This window comes from Carassius carassius, chromosome 3 (assembly GCF_963082965.1).
Source record: "Carassius carassius chromosome 3, fCarCar2.1, whole genome shotgun sequence".
NCBI classification, from domain to species: Eukaryota; Metazoa; Chordata; class Actinopteri; order Cypriniformes; family Cyprinidae; genus Carassius; species Carassius carassius.
Genome location: NC_081757.1, coordinates 10553941 through 10578591, shown reverse-complemented (window position 1 = coordinate 10578591; position 24651 = coordinate 10553941). Strand labels below are relative to the sequence as shown.

The window sequence follows — 24651 nt, the reverse complement described above, 5'->3', positions numbered from 1 at the left end:
AGGACACACAAAAACTTGAACATTCCTTCTTAAAAAGAAACACATCGACTCGCTTATCGGGGCTCTCTTCTCGTTTGTTTGCTTTCGTTCCTATAACCTCAAGACAGTGTTTGTGTGTGTCCCTTCTATGACTCCCTGGTCACTTTCAAACAACTCTTGTCCTTTACTTTTCCTCCCTTTCCTTTGCGTCCTCAGACGGCTCCTAGACCTGGTCTCCAGAACTGCTCAAAAAAGGGCAAGACGTGAACTTTAAAGACTTCCTCTCTACCCCGATTCCCCAGCATACCATTCTCACCAGCTTCCATTACAAAGACCATTGTAGTAATGACAGTTAGTCTGCTCACACTTGAAATATACAGGGTCATAAAAGTTAAAACATTCCACCAACTCAAACAATTCGGGAGTCTTCAGGAGGGGCTGTCAGCACGTACACTCCGAAAACAAACACGTGCATATTCACATCCACCCAAGCACATAGATCTACACACAATTATTGGTCATATTTTGAGGCATACAAAAAAAGCAAACCGTTTAAAGACTCTTGACTCCATAAATGCATGTCTAGCAAGTTAATAGGTAATAAATTAACAGTGATGCATTTAAAAAGTGTTTTTCATTACTTGTGGCTGTGTCAAATGCAATATTTGTTTGTGCAGGAAACATTCCAGGGTACATTTGGGTGGAGAACATGCTGGTAAACTATGGAGCAGTTTCCACTGGCAAATTTCAGCAAAGTCATTAACAAACAACTGTGGTAACTGCTTTGATTTAATATCACCAGCTAGCAGGGATTAGAAATACATCAATTACGGGCTACAGGATTTGTTGATTATTGTCAATTATTTCAATTTTGTAATTAGAAATACGATATTAAAAAAAATACCCTGATAATTAAAAAAAACAAATAGACATTTAAAAAAGTGCATGTGATCCTTTTGACTTCAAATTAAGTTATGTTTTAGCCATGGCGATTTAGATTTTTTCAATTAATCATGCAACCTTACACAGAATCATAATTATTTAAACATACACCAGCGTTCAAATGTTTGGAGCCAATACATTTTTTCAATGTTCACCAAGGTTACTTATTTGATCAAAATACCATAAAAACAGTAATTTTGTGAAATATTACTGTTTTCTATTATATATATATATATATATTTATTTGGTTAATAGAAAGTTCACATTTGTGTTTTTGTAACAAAAGTCTGTACTGTCACTTTTGATAACAAATAATGCATTCTTGCTAAAAAGTTTTTTTTTTTTTTTGTTTTTTTTTTGGACCCCAAACCTTGAATAGTAATGTAAAAGACTCATTCATAATATAGTCACATTAACATGTATCACACATTTTACATGAACAACTTCTCACACACACACACACAAATGCACATTCGTTCACACAAACTCACATTTTTGTGGTTTTAGGGAAGAAAGTGCAGGTTATATGTGTGAGCATGAGGGCCAACACAGAGGTCATATTCCGAGAAGAATACCTGAAAACCTGAAATAAAATAGATTGCAAACAGTACTCACCAATACAGTGTAGATGTGTAAACAGCGATACACAGGAGAGAAGTCCACCAGGTCCTGTGCACCAGGAATCTGCAATACAGTGCGAGTCAATGAGAGACACATCACCTGTACAGATGAGCAGCACTAAAGCAGGAAATCACTAGGAACAGACAATATGAAATGGTATTTTTCAACTAGAATCCATTTTGAATTCAAAGATCATTCAAATGAATGCAGTGTAATAGCTTTTACCAGATTTAACTTGTCACAAAATACATTTTCTTTCTCTTTAAATCACTTTGACCTGAGCCACCCTTGACCTTACCGGTAAGGAAAGACTCTTTTCTAAAAGCAAGCAAAAAAAAAATGGACAACTAAACAATGTCAGCTTTGATCTGGTGCCCACAAAATGGCAACCAGGGACATATAAACCCAACTATGTTATGGCACCACCAACAATAACCCAGAGAGAATGTGGAAAAAACAATTCAGGTCTTGATGCACCACTGGGACGGCGCTGGAAATGTCTGTCCGGTTCAGGGACGGCATGTTCACATTAACACGCTCCCCTAGAAACAGTTTACAGACAGGACAAAGGGGCGCAAGGGGACATCGTTCAGGTGGCATGGGGTCATTAAATGGGCAACGATCTGCATCTCTGGATACAACCCGTTTCTCAGGAAGCCCCTGAGTGCAGAGATTTAGGGAGATTAAGGGCTGGCACAAGCGGGAGCCAGAAGAGGAAAACACGATGACGCACAGGCTGATTGAAGCTTGGAGGGAAGGGAAGGGGGAAAGGTCAAACAAGAGGGCAAAAAGCATTAACCTTACCAGGGTCACTTAAAGGTAAGTTTTTCACTTTTTCACTTTGACTCATCAAAATGTTGAGAGCTGATCAAACAGATTTCAAAATGGTTTAACAATTCTGCTACATCATGAAATTGGGTAAGAGATGGCAACATTAGTCAACAAATCACATTTATTTAGCAGCTTTTTCTCAGCTGCTTTGGTGTAAAAGTGTCTGCTCAAAATAACAACGCACACAGAAAACAAAAGTCCATCACCAGTGCTTCAGCACAAACACAACAAGTGCCAATCTTGTGTTGCTTCGGTCTGACCAAGTGAAAACACCATGTCAAAACAAGTGAAGAAGTCACAACACAAACAACGCTTATCTGAGCACGTCAAAATAAACTCAAAATAAACAATGAAGACCGACTGAGAGTGTCTTGACTGCGTCACTTCAATTGGACCGGGAGGGATCATCTTTTCTCTCAGTGCTGGTGACGGCAGCCACAGCTGGGGAGCACGTCTTGCATGCTCCACACGTCTCAGAGGAGCGGGGCAGCCCTAATGACACTAAACGACTGCAGAGCTGAGACGCTCCATTAAGAAAGGGAGGGGATCCCGGACTGGGCAGGCAGCCCAACAGCAAGTCCATGGGGATATTAGAGTAAAGCAAGAGAAAGGGACTAACACTGACAGAGGAACTAGGATTCATCGATATTCAGAAATGGTTCCAATTTTATTTTTTTATATGGAATTGAATGATTTCCATGACTTTTTGCTAACGTGGATGGAACACTGTAAAATACTGTGATAGTGTTTTGCAGATCTAAGTCGATTCTTCAGAAGACATGAATCAGTCAGAGTTGAATAAATCTGACTTACTAGCTGACTGATTCATTCATGTTTAACTCAAACTAAAAGGATCAGTTGACTTCCAGAATTTTCCGATAATTCACTTTCATTTTTCAGTAGAAAAGAAATTAAGATTTTTGAAGAAAACATTCCAGGATTTTTCTCCATTTAGGTTTTATTTATTTATAATAAAAAATAGTCTTGCACTAGTTCTGCGATGAGCATCCACAACTTGCATGATGTAGGTGAAAGTACCATCCCAGTTTTTAAAAAGTAAACGTGCAAAGATTAAATCAAACGCACTTTACAAAAAAAAAAAAAAAAAAAAATATGTCGAATGATTTTGAAGTTGGAGGAGAAAATCTGTCCGTCACATGTGACTAAGTAATATGTAAAGTTATGGAAACACATCACAGAGCTACTGCAAGATGATTTACAAAGAGGATTTGTGGTTAGACCCTAGATAAGAGCCTCATTCCTCGGCTGGGTATGAGTAGAGTCTTTTGAAGCTGCACTGAAACTGTAATTTGGAGCTCCATCCTGTGGGTCCCTGTTGAAGTCCACTATATGGAGAAAAATCCTGGAATGTTTTCCTCAAAAACCTTAATTTCTTTTCGAGTGAAGAATGAATGACATCTTTGATGGCATGAGGGTGAATAAATAATTTGGACATTTTTACCCTGAAAGTGAACTAATACTTTAACCAGGAACCATTACTTTGTGCTAAAGGATAGTTGTTCATTTGACAGCATGTAGTAAAAGAAACATTCTATGAGTTGTGGTGTTAGAGGAACACCAGTCATATGGCCATCATTCTGAACTGGACAGTTTTTGCTCCAAACACGTGATCAGCAACAGGCTAGATTTTTTTTATTTTGTTTCTTTCAGCCAATCACTGTTCTGGACAGAAGTCTATAAATAGAACATTACACAGAGACGAGACACACTAAAGGCTGACTAAACTGGCAAATTAAAAGGCAATCGGTATTAGAATCAGCTCATTTGCTTGTTTTAAAAATGGCAAGCAGAACCAGCCATGAAATATCATGATCGGTTCATCTCTATTTGGTCTCAAAAGCACTAAAAAAGATTCCTCCCTAAGAAGAATCGGAACAAGAATCGATGCATTCCTTATGATTTCCATCTCTATAAAGAAATGAGACAGAAAGAAAAAGAGAATAATACCTAAAAAGATGCATTTACATGAATTTTCTTTTTCTGGTTTCATAAACTGCCTGTGAACAAAAATTGACTGAAAACTTGACAAAGGCTTGAAATCAGTTGAAATGCTTAATGGTTTTATTGTGACTCCTGAGATAAATTTTTCCTCTCTCACCTCATCTTTCTCTTCATCCTCCACATCCAGTATCCCAGAATCCTTTTCTGAAAAGGGGTTGCTTCCAGTTCTCTCAACCTCCTTTCGTATCCTCCGTCCACTCGTTGATCGCTGCTGTGACGTCACCGCATTATCACGAGCGATCTGCACCTGTGCCTGGAAAACAAACACAAACACACATGTGAAAGGGAACGTGTGTAAAAAATATTTGAATTATAGACACGTACACACACACACACACACACATTTATATTAGGGTTGGGCGATGTCTTCAAATTTGCCATCGGATGATGTCTACAGTGAAACATCGGAATGGACGATCACATCGGCAGGGGGGTTTATTGGGGAGGTGTAGCTGATGTGGTGCGGTGCCAAACGACAACATTAGTGTCCGTGTAAGGAGAGATGACTGAAGACGATGGGGAATGATTTGCAGATCCTCAGTACCACTGACAAACATAATTTTGTAAAATGTGTTGTAAGAACTGATCCATAGTATAAACAGTACGCTGGCCCAACATCGTGATCTCGATCACACAGGGGTGATGGATGATGGCATCATCTATTTGCCCAACCCTAATTTATATACACACATATACAGTATATATGCACTTCAAAGTAGGGAAGCAACAGATCCAATCTGATCCAGAAAATTCTGAGTATCAGCTGATTCCGATCCAATCTGATACAAGGGGAGTTTATAACGTCAACTGAAGTTATTCTAAAAAAATCATGAGTGCACAATTTTACAAAATCTAAACATTTCATGAAATAACATTATTTAGAGGGGAGCAAATGAACATGAATAAGTGTAGGACTAAATATGCTAAAATGTTACACATTGCTCTTTTTGTAAAATACATTAATGAAAACATTTAAATGTATTTATTTATAATTAAATCTAAACTATAAAATTAAAAGACAATTATTTTAAATGTATAGCACAGTAATGAAGGCAGCAACATATGATCGATAGGAGTCCTTTCTATCATTTGTTGCTGCCTCCATTACTGTGCTATACATTAGATTATTTATAGCCTTTCTTTTTCTGTCCTATCATCCTACCGATACTCGATTCGTCAGAAAATGCCAGTATCGAACATTCCCATGTATTCCCCTACTTTAAAGTTGTTTGCAGAAAATAGTATTATCTTGAGAAACAATTTTGATATTTAGTGAGCGCATTATTTATATATATATATATATATATATATATATATATAGACACACACACACAGTCATGGCCAAAAGTTTTGGCAGTGAAATACATTTTGTGTTTTGCTGCTTAAGCTGTTGTGTTGTTCATTCAAATTGTTTCTAGATTATTGTGTGATCAGTGATCAGGCTTTTAGGCAAGTCATGCCACTTGGCCGGCATCTTCACAACGCCTTCGGGCAGCTATTTCAGACTGACAAGGCCAGGCTCCTATCTAAATGAATGGGCAGAGAGTCAGAACTGCACTTTCACCGGTCACCGGGACATAAAAACTACATGTATAGAAACAGCAGTAAAATATAATAAAAATCGCTGAAAAATGTTGATGTCTTTGCCCCAAAATAAGGTTTAAAACACTTTTCCCCCACAGGTTATACTTTTACTATGCATGCGCAAGGGTTCCTCAACTGTGCGCATACGTCAGTGGAACCAGACGATAGGCTTAAATGTTTCCCGGCTTGACTGTTAAAAGCAGATGATTGGCTTTCCAGTGGGAGGGGCGGGACATGTGCATACAACCACCATCTTTGCAGTTACGGGTTTTCCTTATATAGTTGTATTGAGGATTGAGGAAGTGGCACGTCTCTTATAAATTGTCTCTGGTACTAGTCAGTTGAAACCACGGTTACACTTTATTTTACAGTACGTGCACTTACATGTACTTACAGTGTACTTAAAGTGTACCTACCTAAGAAAGTACTGGTAGTATAAGGTAACTACTTGGGGTATGGATGGTTCATTGGTAAGTTCAGGGTAAGTACCTAGTTAATAACTTGTTATTGTAATTACTATAATAAGTACATAGTATGTACATGAGTAACAGGACTGTAAAATAAAGTGCTACCGAAATCACTATCATACTAAATTGACTGTGAGAGCAGATTGACTGTTATAAAAGGAGGGAAGAAGCGCTTCCAATCGTTGTGTTCATGTTAGCAAAGGTTACATCCAAAAAAAACACGTGCAGCCATCGTCGCTTTGCATCAAAATGGCCACACATGCAAGGATAATGCTACAAAGTATATTGCACCTGAAAGAACCATTTACCGGATCATCAAGAACTTCAAGAAGAGAAGTTCGACTGTAGTGAAGAAGTCTTCAGGAGTGAAGCGCCAGGACCGTCTCCTCCTGAGGAGTCAGCTACAGAATCATGTCTCCGACAGTGCAGCGTTTCTGCAGGAATGGCAGCAGGTTGGTGTGAGAGCAACTGCATGCACAGTATGGCCAAAAGTTCTAGACAATGGCCTGGGATCAAAAAGTACAGCAAAGAAGCCACTTCTCTCCAAGAAAAACATCAAGAACAGTCTGAAATTCTGCAGGAAGTACAAGGATTGGACAGCAGAAGACTGGTGCAAATTTATTTTCTGTGATGAAGCTCCCTTCCAACTGTTTGGGACATCTGGAAAAATCTGGAAGGTGAACGCTACCATGAGTACTGTGTTGTGCCAACAGTGAAGCATCCTGAGACCATCCATGTGTGGGGTTGCTTTTCAACCAAGGTAGTGGGCTCTCACATAATTCTGCCCAAAAACACTGCCATGAATAAAGAATGGTATCAAAACCTCCTGCAAGAGTGACTTCTTCCAACGATCCATGAGCAATTTGGTGATGATCCATGAATTTTCCAGCATGATGGAGCTCACTGTCACAAAACAATAGTGATAAAGAAGTGGCTCAAAGATCATTACATTGAAATTTTGCATCCATGGCCAGGCCACTCTCCAGATCTCAATCCCATAGAGAACCTGTGGTCAGTCCTTAAACACAAACGTGAGTGGGCAAGCAGAAGCCCACAGATTGTGATCAACTCCGAGAACTAATATGGCAAGAATGGATTGCCATCAGTCAGGATTGGGCCCAAAAACGAATATCAAGCATGCGAGAGCAAACTGCAGAGGCTATGAATAAAATATACTGTAAATATTGACTCATTATTTTTATTTTTTTTGCCAATAAAAGCCATTCAAACTTTTTTCATTGTTTTTCAGTATACCATAGAAACAAGTGGAGAAATAAAATACAAATACTGAATCAGCAAACTTATAAAAAAAAATTTGTCACTGCCAAAACTTTTGGCTATGACTGTATTAATGCTGTCAAACGATTAATCGCATCCAAAATAAAAGTTTTTGTTTACAGAATGTACTGTGTTCATTTATTATGTATATATAAATTCACATATGCGTGTATATATTTAAGAAAAAATTTGTTTATATTTTAAAATATATTTATACATGTAATATAAATTATATGAATATAAATATTTTCTAGATAGATAGACAGACACACAAAATTCTAATGAAATCTCACCAAATATAAAAATAAAAATAACATTCTCAAGATAATACTAATTCATGCAAACAATTTTCAAATGCATACAACACTTAATTCTATAACAATGAAATGTATATTATCAATCAAATAAACCATGGGGTGAAAAAAGAAAGGGAGAAAAAAAAAAAGAGTTTAGTATTCATTAATTGCACAATCATGCACTCAAGAAGGAACAAAGTCTGAGCTTATGTCAATCTTTTTCCCTGTGACATTCCAAGTCAATAGCGATATTGTGCTACACAGTGACAAAGCACGTCTTTCCCATCAGTGCCAACAAAGAGAAAGGCACCTGGGAATAAGGACTTCCCATATGCAAAACGTGAGAGTTCAAATTAGTATTTTTCTCAAAAGAACACTATTCTTTAATGAACACCGTCTGACGTCATGACCAAGGTCAATGCTCACGCAACTTTCTCCTTACAGACCCCTCAAGTTATTTGGTGAGGGGCAAGATTCGGGGTTGGAGGGCTCTTAAAGCAAAAAAAGGGCCTCTTTATAGAAAAAGTGAATGGAGAGGAAACTTCAACACCATGAGGACAACAGAATAGAAACCAAGTAATGACAACAGGATGCAAGGTGGATGTTGTAGCTGCTCAGCAGTTCCACAAAAGGGAGTCAAGACTACAAGGTTTATTCTGATTATTCTTCTTGAGAACGAGAGGGTCTACATGCACTAATTGTACTGCGTAAAGATTGAGTGTTGTCATTGTATTTATCCTAGAATTGTGCTACATTTGTTTCTTTAGACTTGTCTGAAGTTCTAGTCCTCTTTTAATCTTGAGTAGAGGCATGTGCGTCATAGCAAGGACGAGGGTGTATCGGATGGTGGCACATGAAGAGACTTTTACAACTCAAGAATTCCTTCCCCATTAAGAGCATCAGAATTAAAGGGGATTCATTAAAAGAAGAGATGAGAACATTTCATCCCAATGTTCAAGCCCATTATTGTTCATACTTCTCACATATCTCAATGTTTTGGTCATGATCTTTTAATGAAAGAAGAGCATCACTTTGTCCCCAACAATTCTACATTCTACAGAGTAATGCTGCAAAAATTTCTTCCCTACAGGATCCCCTGAAGGGACCAAACTTCTTAATTTAAAAGAGAAAAGCATATTAGTTATCCACAGCTGCAATTTCAGGATTTAAACAAGAATGTAACTTTGTAAATACATTGATGGCAAATTCCAAATGAGAGAAAACTAAATCTGCATCCAGAAAACACCATGTGTTGTGTTATGTAATGTGATCTGAACTTCTTTACTTCAAAAATATCTGTACTTTGTAACTCCAACTTCCCTGAACCATTGCAAAAGATGTACACAATCTCAAACAAATTATATATTTATAAATAAAATATATAATTTTTTATACTGTATGCACTGACATTTAAAGTTACTATTATCATTACTAAAGTTCTATTTTTAAATAATTATTATAATGCTTGACTGACTGGTGTAAAGTGTACTTTCAGATATTAAAAAACTGTGCCATTTTACAAGCATATATATGTGTGTGTGTGTGTGTGTGTGTGTGTGTGTGTGTGTGTGTGTGTACAGTATGTATGTATGTGTGTGTATATAAATGTATTCATCAATTTTATGCACATAGTGTGGATAAGCTACAAGTTAACATGTTAGCAGTGTGGGCGCACTTCACTGTGACCAAAAAGGATTCTAGAGTAGCAGTACGTAAAATGTATTCAGCTAAAATAATTATAGAAATAGTAATTGCCAAAGAACTACTACTGGTTTAATTTGTAACCCAGCACATTAAAGGGATAGTTCACCTAAAAAATTTAATTCTGTCACCATTTACTCACCCTTATGTCATTCCATAAAAGAAGATATTTTGAAGATTGCTGGTAATCAAACAGTTGGTGGTTGTCATTGACTTCCATAGTAGGAAAATATACCATGATGATTAGGGCTGTCGAGGTTAAGAAATTTCCCCTGCGGTTATTATGGGTGGCTCAATAGCACGATATGCGGTATTACCGCAGTTTTTTTTTTAACATACCTAATTTATCCTGATTTTGCTGCATACAAAGCTCTATCGTTGAGTTATAAAGCATATATTGTTGCTTTTTTAACTGACAGAGAGACACGTTTTAAAACATTTTTGTTTATTGTTAAATGCCAAACAGCAACAAGAACATGCGTTTTCCAATATTTTTTTTTTTAAAGAAATCAAAGAGTTCTAACATGTATTACACGTATTTGCGCGCGACTTTGGACAGCAGCGGAAATCTAGACTGATTATCGCGGCACCACTGGCCCACCAGGACAGTGGATTTGTATTGGAGTCGATGCAGTCCTCATGTAGATAGCGTGTGAGCTCGTTATCTGCTCACGCACTCTTGGGTATGGGCACTGACGCGGAGGTTATCCGTGACTTCAGCAGTATGCCTGTTACTTTCACAGCTGTATTTTACAGATTTCACAAAGGCTTCAGCTACTGCTAACTGTCAGCTGGTACCGGTCTCAGCTGTTCTTTTTGATGTTGCTCCGCGACCTGATGCTTGAGGGGGCAGCTGCGCTGGATGACAGGGGACACTCTAAAACGCTTACCATGAAAAACGCTTAACATGGCTTAATGTACTAAGATAGTGATATTAACAGACCAAACTCACTAAAAATCATACTAATAAAGTATACTATCTATAAAAAAAAATCAGATGATCCCTGAATATGAATGCAACTCGTTTAATAACATACTGTAAAGTATTTTCCTCCCATAGAAAACCATTATAAGAAAACGCTTAATGTACTAAGACAGTGATTTTTAAAAACCAAACTCACTAAACATTATACCAATAAAGTATACAATGTACAAAAAAAAAAAAAAACAGATGAGCCCTGAATATGAATGCAAGTCGTTTAATAACACGTTAAGCCTTATGGTTTTCTATGAGAGGAAAAGGCTTAACGTGTTATTAAACGCATTGAATTCATATTCATCTGATTTTTTGTAGATAGTATACTTTATTAATATGATGTTTAGTGAGTATGGTCTGTTAATATCACTGTATTAGTACATTAAACCACGTTAAGAGTTTTTCACGTTAAGCGTTTTAGAATGTCGTGATGACCTCAAATTAGATGTATTGCCGCATCACATGAACCTTTTTGCAGCAAATTTTGCATATTGCCTCATCTATATTCGCTGGCTCGCACTTTTCATTGGCTTGAAAGCCAAAATGTTCCCAAACTGGCGACGTGACATTAGGTTTTGGGACCAGATCGAGCGCCTCCCATCATTTCAGCCGGCCTATTCAAAACAAACGAAGCACCATAAAGCTACAATGGCTCGCGAGAAAATTACAGTCGTAACCATATTGTATCATTAATTTATTTAACATTGAATGCACAGTGACAAATTGAAAAAACAAGTAGGCCACAGCCTCATAAAAAAAAAAAAAACTGAACACTGCGGTTGCCGCGGTTTCTGCGGTTGCTATCTTTCCTCTGTGGTTTGCTTGTCAATAGCGCGGTATTACAATATTGCGTTTATCGCGACAGCTCTAATGGTGATGACAGAATTTGCATTTTTGGGTGAACAATACTTTTAACTATATAATTACCCAAATTTAATTAGCCAAACTTTATTTTTGGTTTTGTTTTTAGCGAAATGAAAAATTTATTTAATCACTGATATATATATATATATTTTTTTTTTTTTCAATGTATACTTAAACTTACTATAAATCAACAGTTTTGTACTCTATGGTTGTTTTTAAAAAAATCCTTGAACTACTGCTAAATAAGTGGGTCAGTCTCCCACTGAACACTCCAGCTTTGTTAAATATTCAATCAAAAACATTTGCTTGGATTTACTAATAGCCCAGTCCACTGTTTTGAATATTCATATGATTGCCTGTGGAAAACAATGTTGCTTTATCAAGGTGATGATTTCCAAAGTAGTAGATATAACCAACCTCTAACCAACACAAAGCAGAAGACAAAGTGAGTATTTTAGCAGTCATTCTGAAGTTAGTGGAAACATTTGTCATTTAAATGTTCAGATGTGTTCCTAGATACAAAACATACAAACAGAGTTAAATAAAACATAACTGGAATAGAAAGGGGATAAAAGTGACTCAAAGAACAAAAGGGATGTGGGGGAAAAAAAGATTCAAAAGAGAAGGAAGATTCACATTCAAACTTGAGGTCTATAACATAATCTCTGACTAACCACTTCTATATACAGTACTCCACACACATACACAGACTCTCTGTGCTCCACAGCTTACAATGGAGCCATTATTACAGCACTGGATCTCCCAATATATTTATTTTCAGATCATTTGTTAGTGGAATTAAAACAATCACAGGCTCAGAGACTGGGCCTAATTTCCAGTGGAATAGGAACCAGTCTGCACGTCTGGATCACAGAGCCCCTAGACAAATAGCCTTCTGTTATTAGTGGTTCGCTCGCGCGCTTTCTCGCTCCTCTGGAGTTGAGGATGGAAGAATGGAGCAGGGAGGAGGGAAGGAGAGCCATCCAAAGCTCAAGAGAAGCCATCTCTGCTCTGGAAAGGGAAGTGGATCCACTTGAGGTTGAGGGTCTTGCCCTGAAATAACCGATTTATTGCCCAAAGGTATTCAGTGGTAGTAGAAATGCCATCTGTCTTGTGACATCAGCCTGAAGAACGTGGAAACTTCAAGTATTTCTCCACACTACACTAACAATGTGACCATAATATGGAGTGATGGATGGGCAAAAATGACTAAAAAGTGGACAAATACAGAGGCAAAAAAGAAAAGTGAAACCCCTGAACAGAAGAGAAACATAAATGATGGGAGGAAAGGCGCTCTGTTCTTCATCAGTCAGCAAAGAGCAACCAATCCATTCTTCTCTAGCTTCTACAGTCAGAACGTCTCCAACGTCACTCCACCACAAAACCACTGGAGCAGAAACCCACAAAAAAGGAGAAAGAGCGACGGCACCCTCCTGTATTTAACAGCAGAAACCACTACTGAAGCTGCAAAAAGGCCACAATGAGCGCCAACATGTAAGCAGAGCAGTCACATCTGTTTGCAAGGAGAAGTCGCAGGTCTGAACCAGGAGCCAGCGTCTGTGTCAGCAATCAAAACTAAGAGTGTTACAGATTGATTCTCCAAGTTAACAGAATGCTTGTGCAAGGTGACATTAGAGCTTGATTTATCGTTCACTTGGTTTACTTTTGAGGAACAACTCCATAGCTTTGCTCTAATCAGCACGTGCCGGGTTACAGCCAAAACACACACGCACGTGAACGCGCGCCAATACGACAAATCTTACAGGACTCAAAGACATGCAAGAAAACAAACTTTAATAGGAGGAATGTGAGGCTTTGGCAAGTGCCGGCTGGCCAGCCACTTTGTTCAAAGGTTACTGGAGTTTGAATTTTGGTTTAACTCTACACCAACATTCCACTTCTGCTGGAGATATTACAGAGCAGCAGACACAGGCAGAGTCCGGAATGAACTCTGCTGCCACTTACTGGATGCAAACGAAACTACAAGGTGGAAAACCTTTGCTAGTGGAAAAAAAAAAGGTGAGTTGAGATCAAATAAAGGCTGTTCTTTTGGTTTACATGTCAAGAAATAAATGGGAACATTTTTCTGAAGAAAAAAGTAAGTAATGTGAAACTCCTTGACATAATGCCAGGGTGCTGGTATATTGCTATACAGTTGTTATAATGTTTTGGGCAGGTTACTTAATGATCAAAGTAAAAACAAATCCCAAAGTCAATACAATTTGCTGATACAGGAAATAGAATTGACCTAAAATAGATTTAAATACATACTCAGCTTTGAAACGTTCTATTCTACAAAGAAACCTGAAATCATGCTTTCCCCAAAAACATTAAGTATAACAACTGTTTTTGACATTGAAAATATTTTTAACTGTTACTTGAGCACAGTATATTAGAATAATTTCTGACAGATTATGTGACACTGAATACTGGAATAATGTCTGTTATTATTCAGCTTTATTTCTATATTAAATCAGAAAAATGTTTAAAATTGTTATAATATTTTTACTGTTTTTACTGTATTTTTCATCTAATAAATGCAGCCCTGGTGAGCATAAGAGACTCTTTTCAAAAACATCAAAAATTCTTACCAACTTACCCAAACTTTTGAACTGAAACCTAATTTCATATTTGGGCATGATCAGAAATTTAAAACCAGTGCTAAATTAACAGTTACTTAATACATGCCAATCGACAAATAGATTGAACCTGGAATCTCAGCTAAAGCAGATACTTGAGGTTCAGTTGCAGTTTCCACCAAAACACATTTCCCTTCTCTCTTTTATTAGTAGATAAACCTGGGGATATGAAGTCAGGCTCCAGTGGAGAACGATTCATTCAAACAGTATGTTCCCAAAAGAGAGTCGCTGAAGATCAGCTCCAGCCGTACTCTGGATCAAGGCTTATCTCAGAGACTCGAGAGGTAGTTGAAGTTGGCGGCCAAGACTAGGTCAAACATGGATCGCATCAGCCTCAGCAGAATCTGGGTCAAATGGAAGGCCATGATGGGAGATGGTGAAGGCCGCTGGGGTGGGAGGAAGAGCAGCTAACCATGTTTTGAACCCAAACAGCCGCACATGGTTAGGACACCACGTGGGTATGATGGCACAAGTATGTGTGTGCATTTGCCTGGGTTGTTGTGCATGCTGCGAAGCATGTGTTCAAGAGCTTGAACCACTGATCTATAAATAAATGACTGGATCGCTCATTGTATTCTAAACTGCAGAAGGACAGTGAAGTCACCAGAAGTGTTCAAGCCGCTATCTTAAATTTTCATACCGGCAGAGAGGACCCTCGAGTCAGAGCCAAACCACTGACCTAAAATCAGTATAAGTGTAGGTAAGGTGTATGTAATTAATGTTTTACTTCAGATGTAATTGGCGATGTTTATGGTCTTTTTGGGTAGGATAAGCGATATATTTAAATCGTTAAAGTGATTCTCCACCCCAAAATTACAATTTTGTCATTAATCACTTACTACCATGACCCGTAAAAGCTTGGTTCGTCTTCAGAACACAATTTAAGATATTTAAGATGAAAACCGGGAGGTTTGTGACTGTCCCATAGACTACAAAGTAAAATATACTGTCAAAGTTCAGAAAAATATGAAAAGCATCATCAGAATAGTCTATCTGCCATCAGTGGTTCAACCGTAACGTTATGAAGCGACGAGAATACTTTTTGTATAATACCTCTGTGTCTCTCCACATCACCGTACGGACTATTCTGATGGTGCTTTTCATAAGCATTTGAAAACTGAAATGAAAAGCTTAACTTACCGTGCATCATCTCAGAAATGTATGGAACGTTAGTCAGTTATTTCTCTGAATAATGATGTGTATATTTATAACGCCTTGATTGAGCGACATCTATTTCAGACTCTCCAAAATTGTGTAAATATGTTTACTAGCATTGCAGTTTCCATTTAAAAATGTTAATAATTAATTTAACCACCGTTTAAATTATTACCTGCTTCAAAATAAATGCTGTTAATGAAATCATTGCTGAAACATTTGCAGTAAACCTACTCTACGAATAAAAACACAAACAAAATTACAAACAATTAAGGTATGTGTGTAACTCTTTATACAAAGCATAAATCTTCAGACTTCAGAATGAGCACTTTGTCATGAGGTCTAGTCCCTCTGATGTTTATCATGTTCATCTGATGTTCGCTACTGTGATGAACATAACTTTTTATTAAGCAGGGAAATTCCTGACACTAAAAAAATAACCTTTTAAGGTTAAGCCTAGAGTGTTTGCATTGTAAGCATGTACAGGGATACTTCAGTTACTGTTTTCTCATTCAATTTGCACTTTATCCGATTAATTCAATTGAATGTATGGGGATACCAATGTGGCGGTGCGGCGGCTTAACTTTTATAACGTCATGAGCAATCCAGTTCTCTGTTAAAGATCAGTGGTTTGAACACAGTTCGGTACAATTAGCTGCTCTAAGCCAGAGGCCACTGGAAGGGTAGGACAGGCACCCAAGAAAATACATAACCAAAATCACATGGACCAGTGTGTTTCATTATCGGTTTGGCAATCTATTCCACCTTGCATCCAACCAATATTACACTCGGGGATTAATCCGTACAGCTTATGTAAATGGTTTAAAATGGCACAAGAACTTATTTGCGCATCTGCATGGCTCTCTGTGGGGTTTTGTTACGGTCAGTAGAAATTTGTGGAAAAAAAAGGGGGATATTGACCGATTGTTCCCAATTTGACTCCATCTTGTGCAATCTACCCTTCACCCTGTTACGTGATTCCCTTCTTTTCTACTCCCTTAATCGCTTCAACAAATCCCAATTCTGAACACAGATGACCCACTAGACCAAGCAAACTCCAAACACCTAAAGGCACATGTGGTGGGCAGGCTGAAAAATTGCAACAAATACAAGCATTAAATTTTACATTTTTACTATTTGAACTTGAAGTTGATGAGAAGTGACAGTAAGTACTTTTACACGGTTACAAAATATTTATTTTTCCATAGTAAGACACATGTCTTGAACACCAGATCAACATATCAAAATGATTTCTAAAAATCATGTGACACTGAAGACCTGGGTCATGCACGCTGAAATTCTGAATAATTCACATTCTTTAAAAAATATATCAATATAGAAAACGGTTATTTTACTGTATTCACTTACTGTAATCACTATACTGGAGATATAATGTAGAAGCAAATTAGTTAATAAATACTAACTTTAACTACCTTTGATGAATACAATCATGCAATGTCTTCATAAACAGTACAACTTTAATTATATTCTGGTTCATAAGGCAGGTCTGTAATATGGCATGTTGAACTGATGTATATTCAGCTACCGCAATTATCCTTACAAAAACTAAATGGGAAAAAGTGTCAGCTTTAAATTTAAGGATAAAATGTCAAATAATTTTTAAAACTCCAAAGAATGATACCACATGGCACTAAAGGAAGAACACAAACTAACAGACGAGAATTCCCTTTGAATAACAAAGCAGATGATCAGATTCCGAGAGCAGACCATTAGAGAGTTCAAATTAAACAGTCCCCACCATCCAGATTGGACCGGTCGAAACTCACCAAGTACCAGAGCTTCGGGAGCCAACAGTTTACTCAAACTATGAACCAGGGCGCAGGCTGATGAGGAGAGAGGAAAAAGGGACAAAGTGGAACGAAAGGCTGGGACGGTGCGACTGGAAGCAGACCAGCAACAGAACAAACGGGTATCTCTGATTACAACTCATGGTGTCCACATGCATTTGCTCACATCAGAAGGTGAATGCATTAAAACCTGCTGGTAGAACACGCATTTACTGTACCTCAGTATAGTGATGAATACACATATTGTTTGATTCTCCAACTTGCACTCTTCTTCTTCAACATCATCAGAGACTAAATTAACTTTCCAGAAACCAGTGTTGGGGAAGCTACTTTGAAACTCTAGCTCTCCAAGCTACATGCTACTCATAATTTGAAGTGATTAAAGTACAGTAAAGCCTCTTTTGAGAAAAAGTTACAAAACTAGTCCCAGAAACAAAAAGCAGCCAACTACATTACTATTAAAGCTGGTAGGATAATATTAGTTGTTAAATTTAAAACTACATGATTATGTCATTCATAAAAGCAGCAACACAAATAATAAACAGAAGACTGTCAGCAGTGATAGACACTTTGGGTGCACCTAGTTTGAGTCCCAGATTGTGGACCTTTCCCAGTCCTGTTCCCCTTCTTTCTCCCACTTCCCTTCTTTTAAAAACTTACTGTTCTATCAAAATAAAAGGCAAAAATGCCAAAAATCTACCTAAAAAAAAAAAAAAACTAAATACAGTGCATCCTAACATATAGGATATAGCTGGAACCATCAGCAGAATTTAACTATATATTATGTTAAAAGAATACATATGTCACACTTCTGCACAGGGACACAAATGAGTAAATCATTTCTTGAATCGTTTCATTTAAACAAACCGACTGAACTAACAGGAGAATGGGTTGAATTTCCAACGCTTCATAGAAGACAGAAGACCGTTTAGGAGAGCTCCTCAGCTCGCTTGGCTGTAAAGCTGCATGCACAATAAAACGTGAAATAAAAACCAGCCATGTAGTGTTTCATTGCATAACACCTGGAAAAGCTACACTAAAAGCTGAACCAACTTCAACTACTGAAAAATGTCAGTTAGAAGTATCAATGCTTTTGTGTTCTTGAAAATACTGTGGAAAAAAGTGAACACGTTATAGCACGGCATCACACACACACACACACACACGTGCGCCTGGCTTTGGTCTTTTTCAGTGAGGAATATTTGAACTCTTCTGTGACATCTTTTTGGCTACTTTTACTCATAATTAGGATCAGCAACCGGTCCATATTAAAAGGAACTGCTAGCGATTAGAAGAGCAGAGGACTTTTTTTGAAGAAAATGGGAAGGTGGCGACTGTCTGTGCAAAATTAGCACTAAGGATTCTAAGGTGTTGCTAAGGTATCTCTAAATGGTTTTAACCAAGTAGCAGCGGTACTCAATCTCTTTGGCTTCAAGGCCCCCTACTGTCCAACAATATTCAATATCTCCTTAACTTTTTGTCTGTGATTAAGAATTTGTAAATATATTTTTACAAAAAATATCTGCCCAATAAAATTATATTTTCCTCTCAGTGAGCCTCAAGATTTTTAGTGCAATGTGCAATAAGTTTAGCAAAAGTAATGCCTGCCTCAGAAACCACCACCAAAGGAGCTTTCACACAATAACATCTATCACGGCTAGTTTTATTCCTCAGTGAAGAAGGATAAGAAAGAAAGTAAAAAAAGATATGTTAAAGAGAATGGAAAAAGCAAGACCAGATTTTTATAGTGCTTGGGAGATCTTAATGTCTATTTGGCATTTCATATTCTAATGCTCTCCTCACCCCATCTTGGTCTAATAACTTTAAAAGAAAGCAGAGGACTTTTCTGCATTCCAACGAAAAATCCACCCAATTTCTCTCATATGTGTTCCCTGGGTCTTCTCTGTGTCTCCGTGCACTGTCCTTGAAGTAGTGTCCATACACAGTGTTCCTCAATTCCTCTGGCATAAACAAAAGCGACCTGAAACGATCTTTGATTCGGAACAGATTGGTAGCTCTTTTTCCTCCAGACTAGATGACTAGATGGTCAGAGATAAGATGAAAGGAAAAATGGGGCAAAAGCACATTAAACTACCGAAGAACAAGGACTCTGTCCTTCCCTCAGAGACCTCACGTTCAAACCCAGTCATCAGGTCAGATGCAAGCACATGAGGCAACGGTCAAAGAATAGTTCTGATCCATCTCCAGGCATTACTCACTCTCTCGTTCGCTCACACAAGCACACACACCTGTTTCATGGCAGTCTCTCCGATCTTATCCGAATGCTTGCGGATGCTCTCCAGGAAGTCTTTGAGGTCAGACATGGAGACGTCTCTGATGTGCGTGCGCAGGCGTGGGATATTCTCTGACATGATGCCGCAGAAACGATATGATCCAGCTTGAGGCAAACAACTCTCCTCCAACTGTTCCAGGGTTCGTAGTGCTGGGTAGTATCTGGGTGAAAATACAGCAGGATCAGCAATGATTGCACATATCTGTCACTTCAAAAACCTTCCCACTATTAATGACCTCACATGCAGGGCTTAACAATAAGGTTTTTCAACGGCGACAAAGCAACAACTTTATATAATATTTCTTGATGCATTTTCAAATATATATATATATATATATATATATATATATATATATATATATATATATATATATGTGTGCATTAATATTTAGTATTACTTTTTAAATGTTAAATGTTACTTTTTAAATGTTATTAACTTTTTATACTTTTTTTTCAGATTGTCTATACTTTAACAAAAATATAACAAGCATATTATTTTTACTTTTATAAAAAAAAATTATAGTAAAAAAATTCATATTTAAATATTTTATTTTTTATATTTATGATTTTAAATAGAACTCCTACCATTTCTTTATTAACCATTTATAGTGAATTTTACCTTGGTGACAATGCATTACAATAATACAATCCTTGCTAAGCATGAAAAAACACATATTGTCCATGACTGACAAACATAAGATTGCACTAAAAGACAAATGACAGTCATGTAAACTGACCCAAAACTCAAAACTCTCCCCAGTCCATCCTTACTGTTGAGCCTTGCACATGCAGTACACGTTTTTAACCTTTGGTTAAAGACTTAGATCTCAGCATGATAACAATTTAACCCAATCAAGATGATCTCAGAGATGAGCTATGCTCATCACACACACGCACACACACTCAATACAGCATCAGAGTCACGCAACATTACACAGCAGACCCGACGCTGGGGAGAGAGTCTCTTTTGGCCGACCCTGCTGCTACCTCCAGGCTAATGGCAAAACCAAGCACACGAGAGAGAGAGAGAGATGGAGAAACATGGAGAGCAGAGATAAATAAAAACCAAAATGGATGGAAAAGTTGCAGGCCCATGCCGATGCTCAGGTCACACGGAGGACACGAAAAGACACCAAACCCAATGTTTCAAAAACATTTTGAGTGGCACTTTGAAACACAATTTAAGTGGACAACTTTTTAAGAGGTTTTTACATTTTTGATACACAAATATGACGATCCCTTAGAGAGGGACACTATTTTTTAAATATAAAAGCAACTATATATTTTTTTACATATTAAAATAACTACTTCTACTTTTTAAGAAAAAATGCCAAATAAATTACAATGAATTAATGTATTAAGTATTCTACCCCCTACCAAAGTGATTAAATGTCTGAATATTTTCCATTAAATCTAAATGTATTTTACAGTTAACTTTAACAGTCATATTATATAGTGTATAATCTTACTTTTTCTTTCTCACATTTTTCACATATGGCCCCTGAGGGTTGGAACATGCTTGTATAGAAGAGCTGAGTGCTCGTGAAGATGCAGGTTAAAGTCCTGTATCATCTCCACCTGTTTCCCCTTTCACTCCCTCCATCTTTATATTAGACGTCTACTATCCTTGACCATAAAAACAAAAAATCATAAATAAAAAAGATGCCTGATTATGCTGGGACAGTTCAATGTATGCAGCTGCTAAGAAAATCCAATCCAAATGTGTCCTCTGTGTCTCTGACTCCTGACAACTGCCAAATGCTGCTTTCGACATCTCAGACATCTGAAAAACTCTCTCTCTGTGTCTGTCTGGTCACTGCTTCAGTCACGTCAGACTGGATGAGATTACTCCAGTGGTCTACAGTCTGTTTTAATCATCAACACCTCGCTCTCTCTCTTTCCCAGCAGGGAATGTCCTGTTCTCAGATTAGCTTTTTTTAAGTAAAGGTGTTAAAATATTTTAGACATTGAACTGCACTTGTGTATTTCAGTTAAACCTTGATAAGTTTAACTCTAGTGCCACCTAGTGCTCATCTGCAGCTTACATACTGTAAAAAAGGCACGTGTGCAGATGTCATACCTTTTGGCCCTCATCTGCTCCTGCAATTTGCTGTACATCTCCAACACTGCAAGAAAAAATGCAAGTGGATTGCATTATGGTAACACAGTCAAGAGAACAGCATGTGAGCTCTCAAGCAATTACTAAAAACACTACAGTTCAAAAGTTTGGGGTGGATAAGGTGTTTCTGAAAGTCCTTTATGCTCAACAAAGCTTTACATTAGAAACATAATATAATTATGTTGTGGTAAAGAACATAATTATATTGTGTACATGACTATGTACATATATATAATAATTTTCCAGTGAAGACGTAATATTGTTAAACATTATTACAATACAGAACAAAGCTGAATTTTCAGCAGCCATTACTTCACTCTTCAGGATCCCATAATCCTTCAGAATCAGAAATCATTCTAATATACTGATTTCGTGCTCAAGCAGTAGTGCTGCTTAAATTTGTGGAAAACCTTTTTCAGGATTCTTCAATAAATATAGAACGTTCAAAGAAGAGCATTTATTTTAAATAGACGTATTAATTACTTAATTATTAATTAGCATTAATAACAACTTTTGAACATTAGTGTAAATACAACAAATATCAGATAAGCAAGATGTTTGAAAGCGCTCAGGCAGAGAGGCCTGATGTTTGGACCTGGTAAGCAGTGTGTGAGTTTGTCGATGGTGGTGGCGATATTCCTCTGCTGCAGACGGCACTGTCTCAGCTCATCCATCGATGTCAGGAGCTACAGAAGACGTAACCACCATTTTAATAATGCTTAATGTTATTAACAGATATTTGCTTTTAATGTAACATGTTTTGAATCAAAGACTAAACTACGCACACACCTCCTTGCCATCATTTTGGAGCTTCTGATTGGTCTCGGTCACCTGACACTGGGAAGACAAAGCAACCAATTATCCAGGCGTGATCAAAACAGAAACACAAACTATATAGGTTTGGATTTTTCCTGACATATAACACATGAGTGGTTGAAATCTTTTTTTAGTTCAGGTCTTTAATGTTGCTCTTTTTTCTTCTGTCTGGTTTTACAGGATTTCCTCAAACCCTCATTTTCTCTTTCTGCACCTTGAGTTTCTGGGCTTCTCCGCGCACTTTGAGCAGCTCAGTAATGGAGTCCACAAAGCCCTGGAAGTGATGGTTGCACATCTTCTCAATTTCGCGGTCGTGGTTGCGGATCCGCCCTTCCAGTTTATCCATGAAGAGTCCATGTTCCTGTCCATCATAAACAGACCTTCCAGAAAAAACAAGGACAAAATAAAAACAGTGTCAAATTACTATATATATATACAAAAATATGTAGTCTATATTACATCAACGCTACATGGAACAGATTATACTATTTACACAAGTACACGGAAACCTGAAAAGATTATCAAAAGACATATGAAGTGCCTTGTTGCTCTTTAACTGTTTTGAAGTTATGTAATATAATCAACAACACTATAAATGAAATGGACAGAGTGAGTGAATGCTAATGAAGTCTCTTTAAAACGTCAAATCTTTCTCCATTGGCGATGACACTAGGTGTTTACCACCAGATGGCAGTAGAAGATATAAAATAAAAACTCCTCAAGAAGCTTAGCGCTTCAGATGAATCCAAGAACATTTTCTAAGTGCATATGTTTTTTTCCATTTGAAAACAGACCAAACATCGCATATAACAAGGGTTATTTGAAAATATATGCAGTTTTATACCATATTGTGCTCTGCAAACACAAAAGAAAATTGATCTATACCACACAGCATGTGTTCTTGTAGATTCCATACTTAATTTTACACACCTGACTGAGGTCCATAACAAGTTTCCAGTACAAGTGACAATTGACCACAATTAGATTAGATCCGATTCAATTCGGTTTGGTTATAACTAAGGTGCTCTTCTCAATAAAGACCGTGCCCAGAGCAGTTTCACGGACAATATTGTCTTAATACCTGCAAGTTAGCAAGCTAATGGTGACAATGGACAGAACAAAAAAAGCATACGATAGTAAGGGAACAGGTTTAAGGTGAATCAGGACTCAGCAAGAGGAGCCCATCCCTCTCTGCTTGACTTACATATCTCTCTCCCCTGATAGAGGTTATCATCGTATAAAAGTGAACCATGATTAACAGACAATGTCATAGTGAGGAGGACTGTCAGGGAAGCAAACTATGTCCTTTTCAGTAAAATACAGACTAATTCAGGAAACGAACACACCAGGACATGGCTTCACCTGAGCACAGCCTTCCTGTCGCTCAGGAAATGTTGTCCATTGGCACAGTCTTGACGTCACTGGTGGCTTCCTCCACAAACACTCACACAGTAAACACACCTCAAATCCAGGGCTGCAAGGTGAACGCACTTCCCAACCTGAATTTAGCATTTTTATTTAGAGGAAGATGTTGGAAGGAAATATGAGCACTGTACAGGAAAAAAAAACAAGAACACTGGGACAGACAAATGAGCAGACATGTGCCTCAAATACTCAACTATTAAAAGTTGTTATAAGACAGAAGACCACGTTCTCAAAATAAATCTGGAATGACTTGATTTTTTTTTTTCAATCGAGAAATATCGGATTGGCCAGCACTCACAACGATGTGCATCATCAATGAGGAGATTAATATGAGGGATTATTTTGTAATTAGAAAAAAAAATTACAATGTGCATCGATAAGTCATTTGAAATAATCTTGACTCAAAGTTCTTATGCCCGATTCTTTCCTCTTACTGTTTCCTGTCTCATCAGACACAGTTTTAACAAAGCCCAAAATGATTGATGTTAATTTAACAATACGCCAAAAAAGAAACTAATAAAAAGAAAACCACTAAACATTTTGAAAGTAAGGGTCGTCTTCAATAATCTGTGTTGCACAACTCCCTTAGCAAAAAATCACAAAAAAAAGTAAAGGGATGGGAACAAAAAGCTGAACAACTGTAAAAAGCTCAGCTGGAGTGAAACTCTACCACATCTGGCTCAAGGACACCTCTCAGTCCAGTTATTTGAATGAATGAATTAATGAATGAATGAACGAATGATATAAGCATCAGACATCATTGTCCAGACTCTTCCTTACAGAGTCAAATTTAAAAAGTCAAAACAACATTTCTTTGCACTAATATCTCCTACTA

The 24651-nt window shown here is 37.4% G+C and overlaps 1 protein-coding gene and 1 long non-coding RNA gene across 4 annotated transcripts in view; both read right to left on the bottom strand.

Moving 5' to 3' along the window:
- Positions 1 to 24651, bottom strand: part of LOC132118923 (uncharacterized) — a 350882-nt gene that overhangs the window by 245031 nt on the left and 81200 nt on the right. The window lies entirely within an intron of this gene.
- LOC132118756 (exocyst complex component 6B-like) overlaps positions 1 to 24651 on the bottom strand; it is a 111929-nt gene that overhangs the window by 64556 nt on the left and 22722 nt on the right. For both annotated transcript variants that reach the window (XM_059528662.1, XM_059528663.1), the window contains exons 2-8: positions 22606 to 22771; positions 22365 to 22412; positions 22171 to 22261; positions 21537 to 21582; positions 19413 to 19617; positions 4493 to 4648; positions 1537 to 1605 (exon numbers count right to left, since the gene is read on the bottom strand). In XM_059528662.1, coding sequence (XP_059384645.1) covers positions 1537 to 1605; positions 4493 to 4648; positions 19413 to 19617; positions 21537 to 21582; positions 22171 to 22261; positions 22365 to 22412; positions 22606 to 22771 — 781 coding nt within the window. The remainder of the gene's footprint in view (positions 1 to 1536; positions 1606 to 4492; positions 4649 to 19412; positions 19618 to 21536; positions 21583 to 22170; positions 22262 to 22364; positions 22413 to 22605; positions 22772 to 24651) is intronic.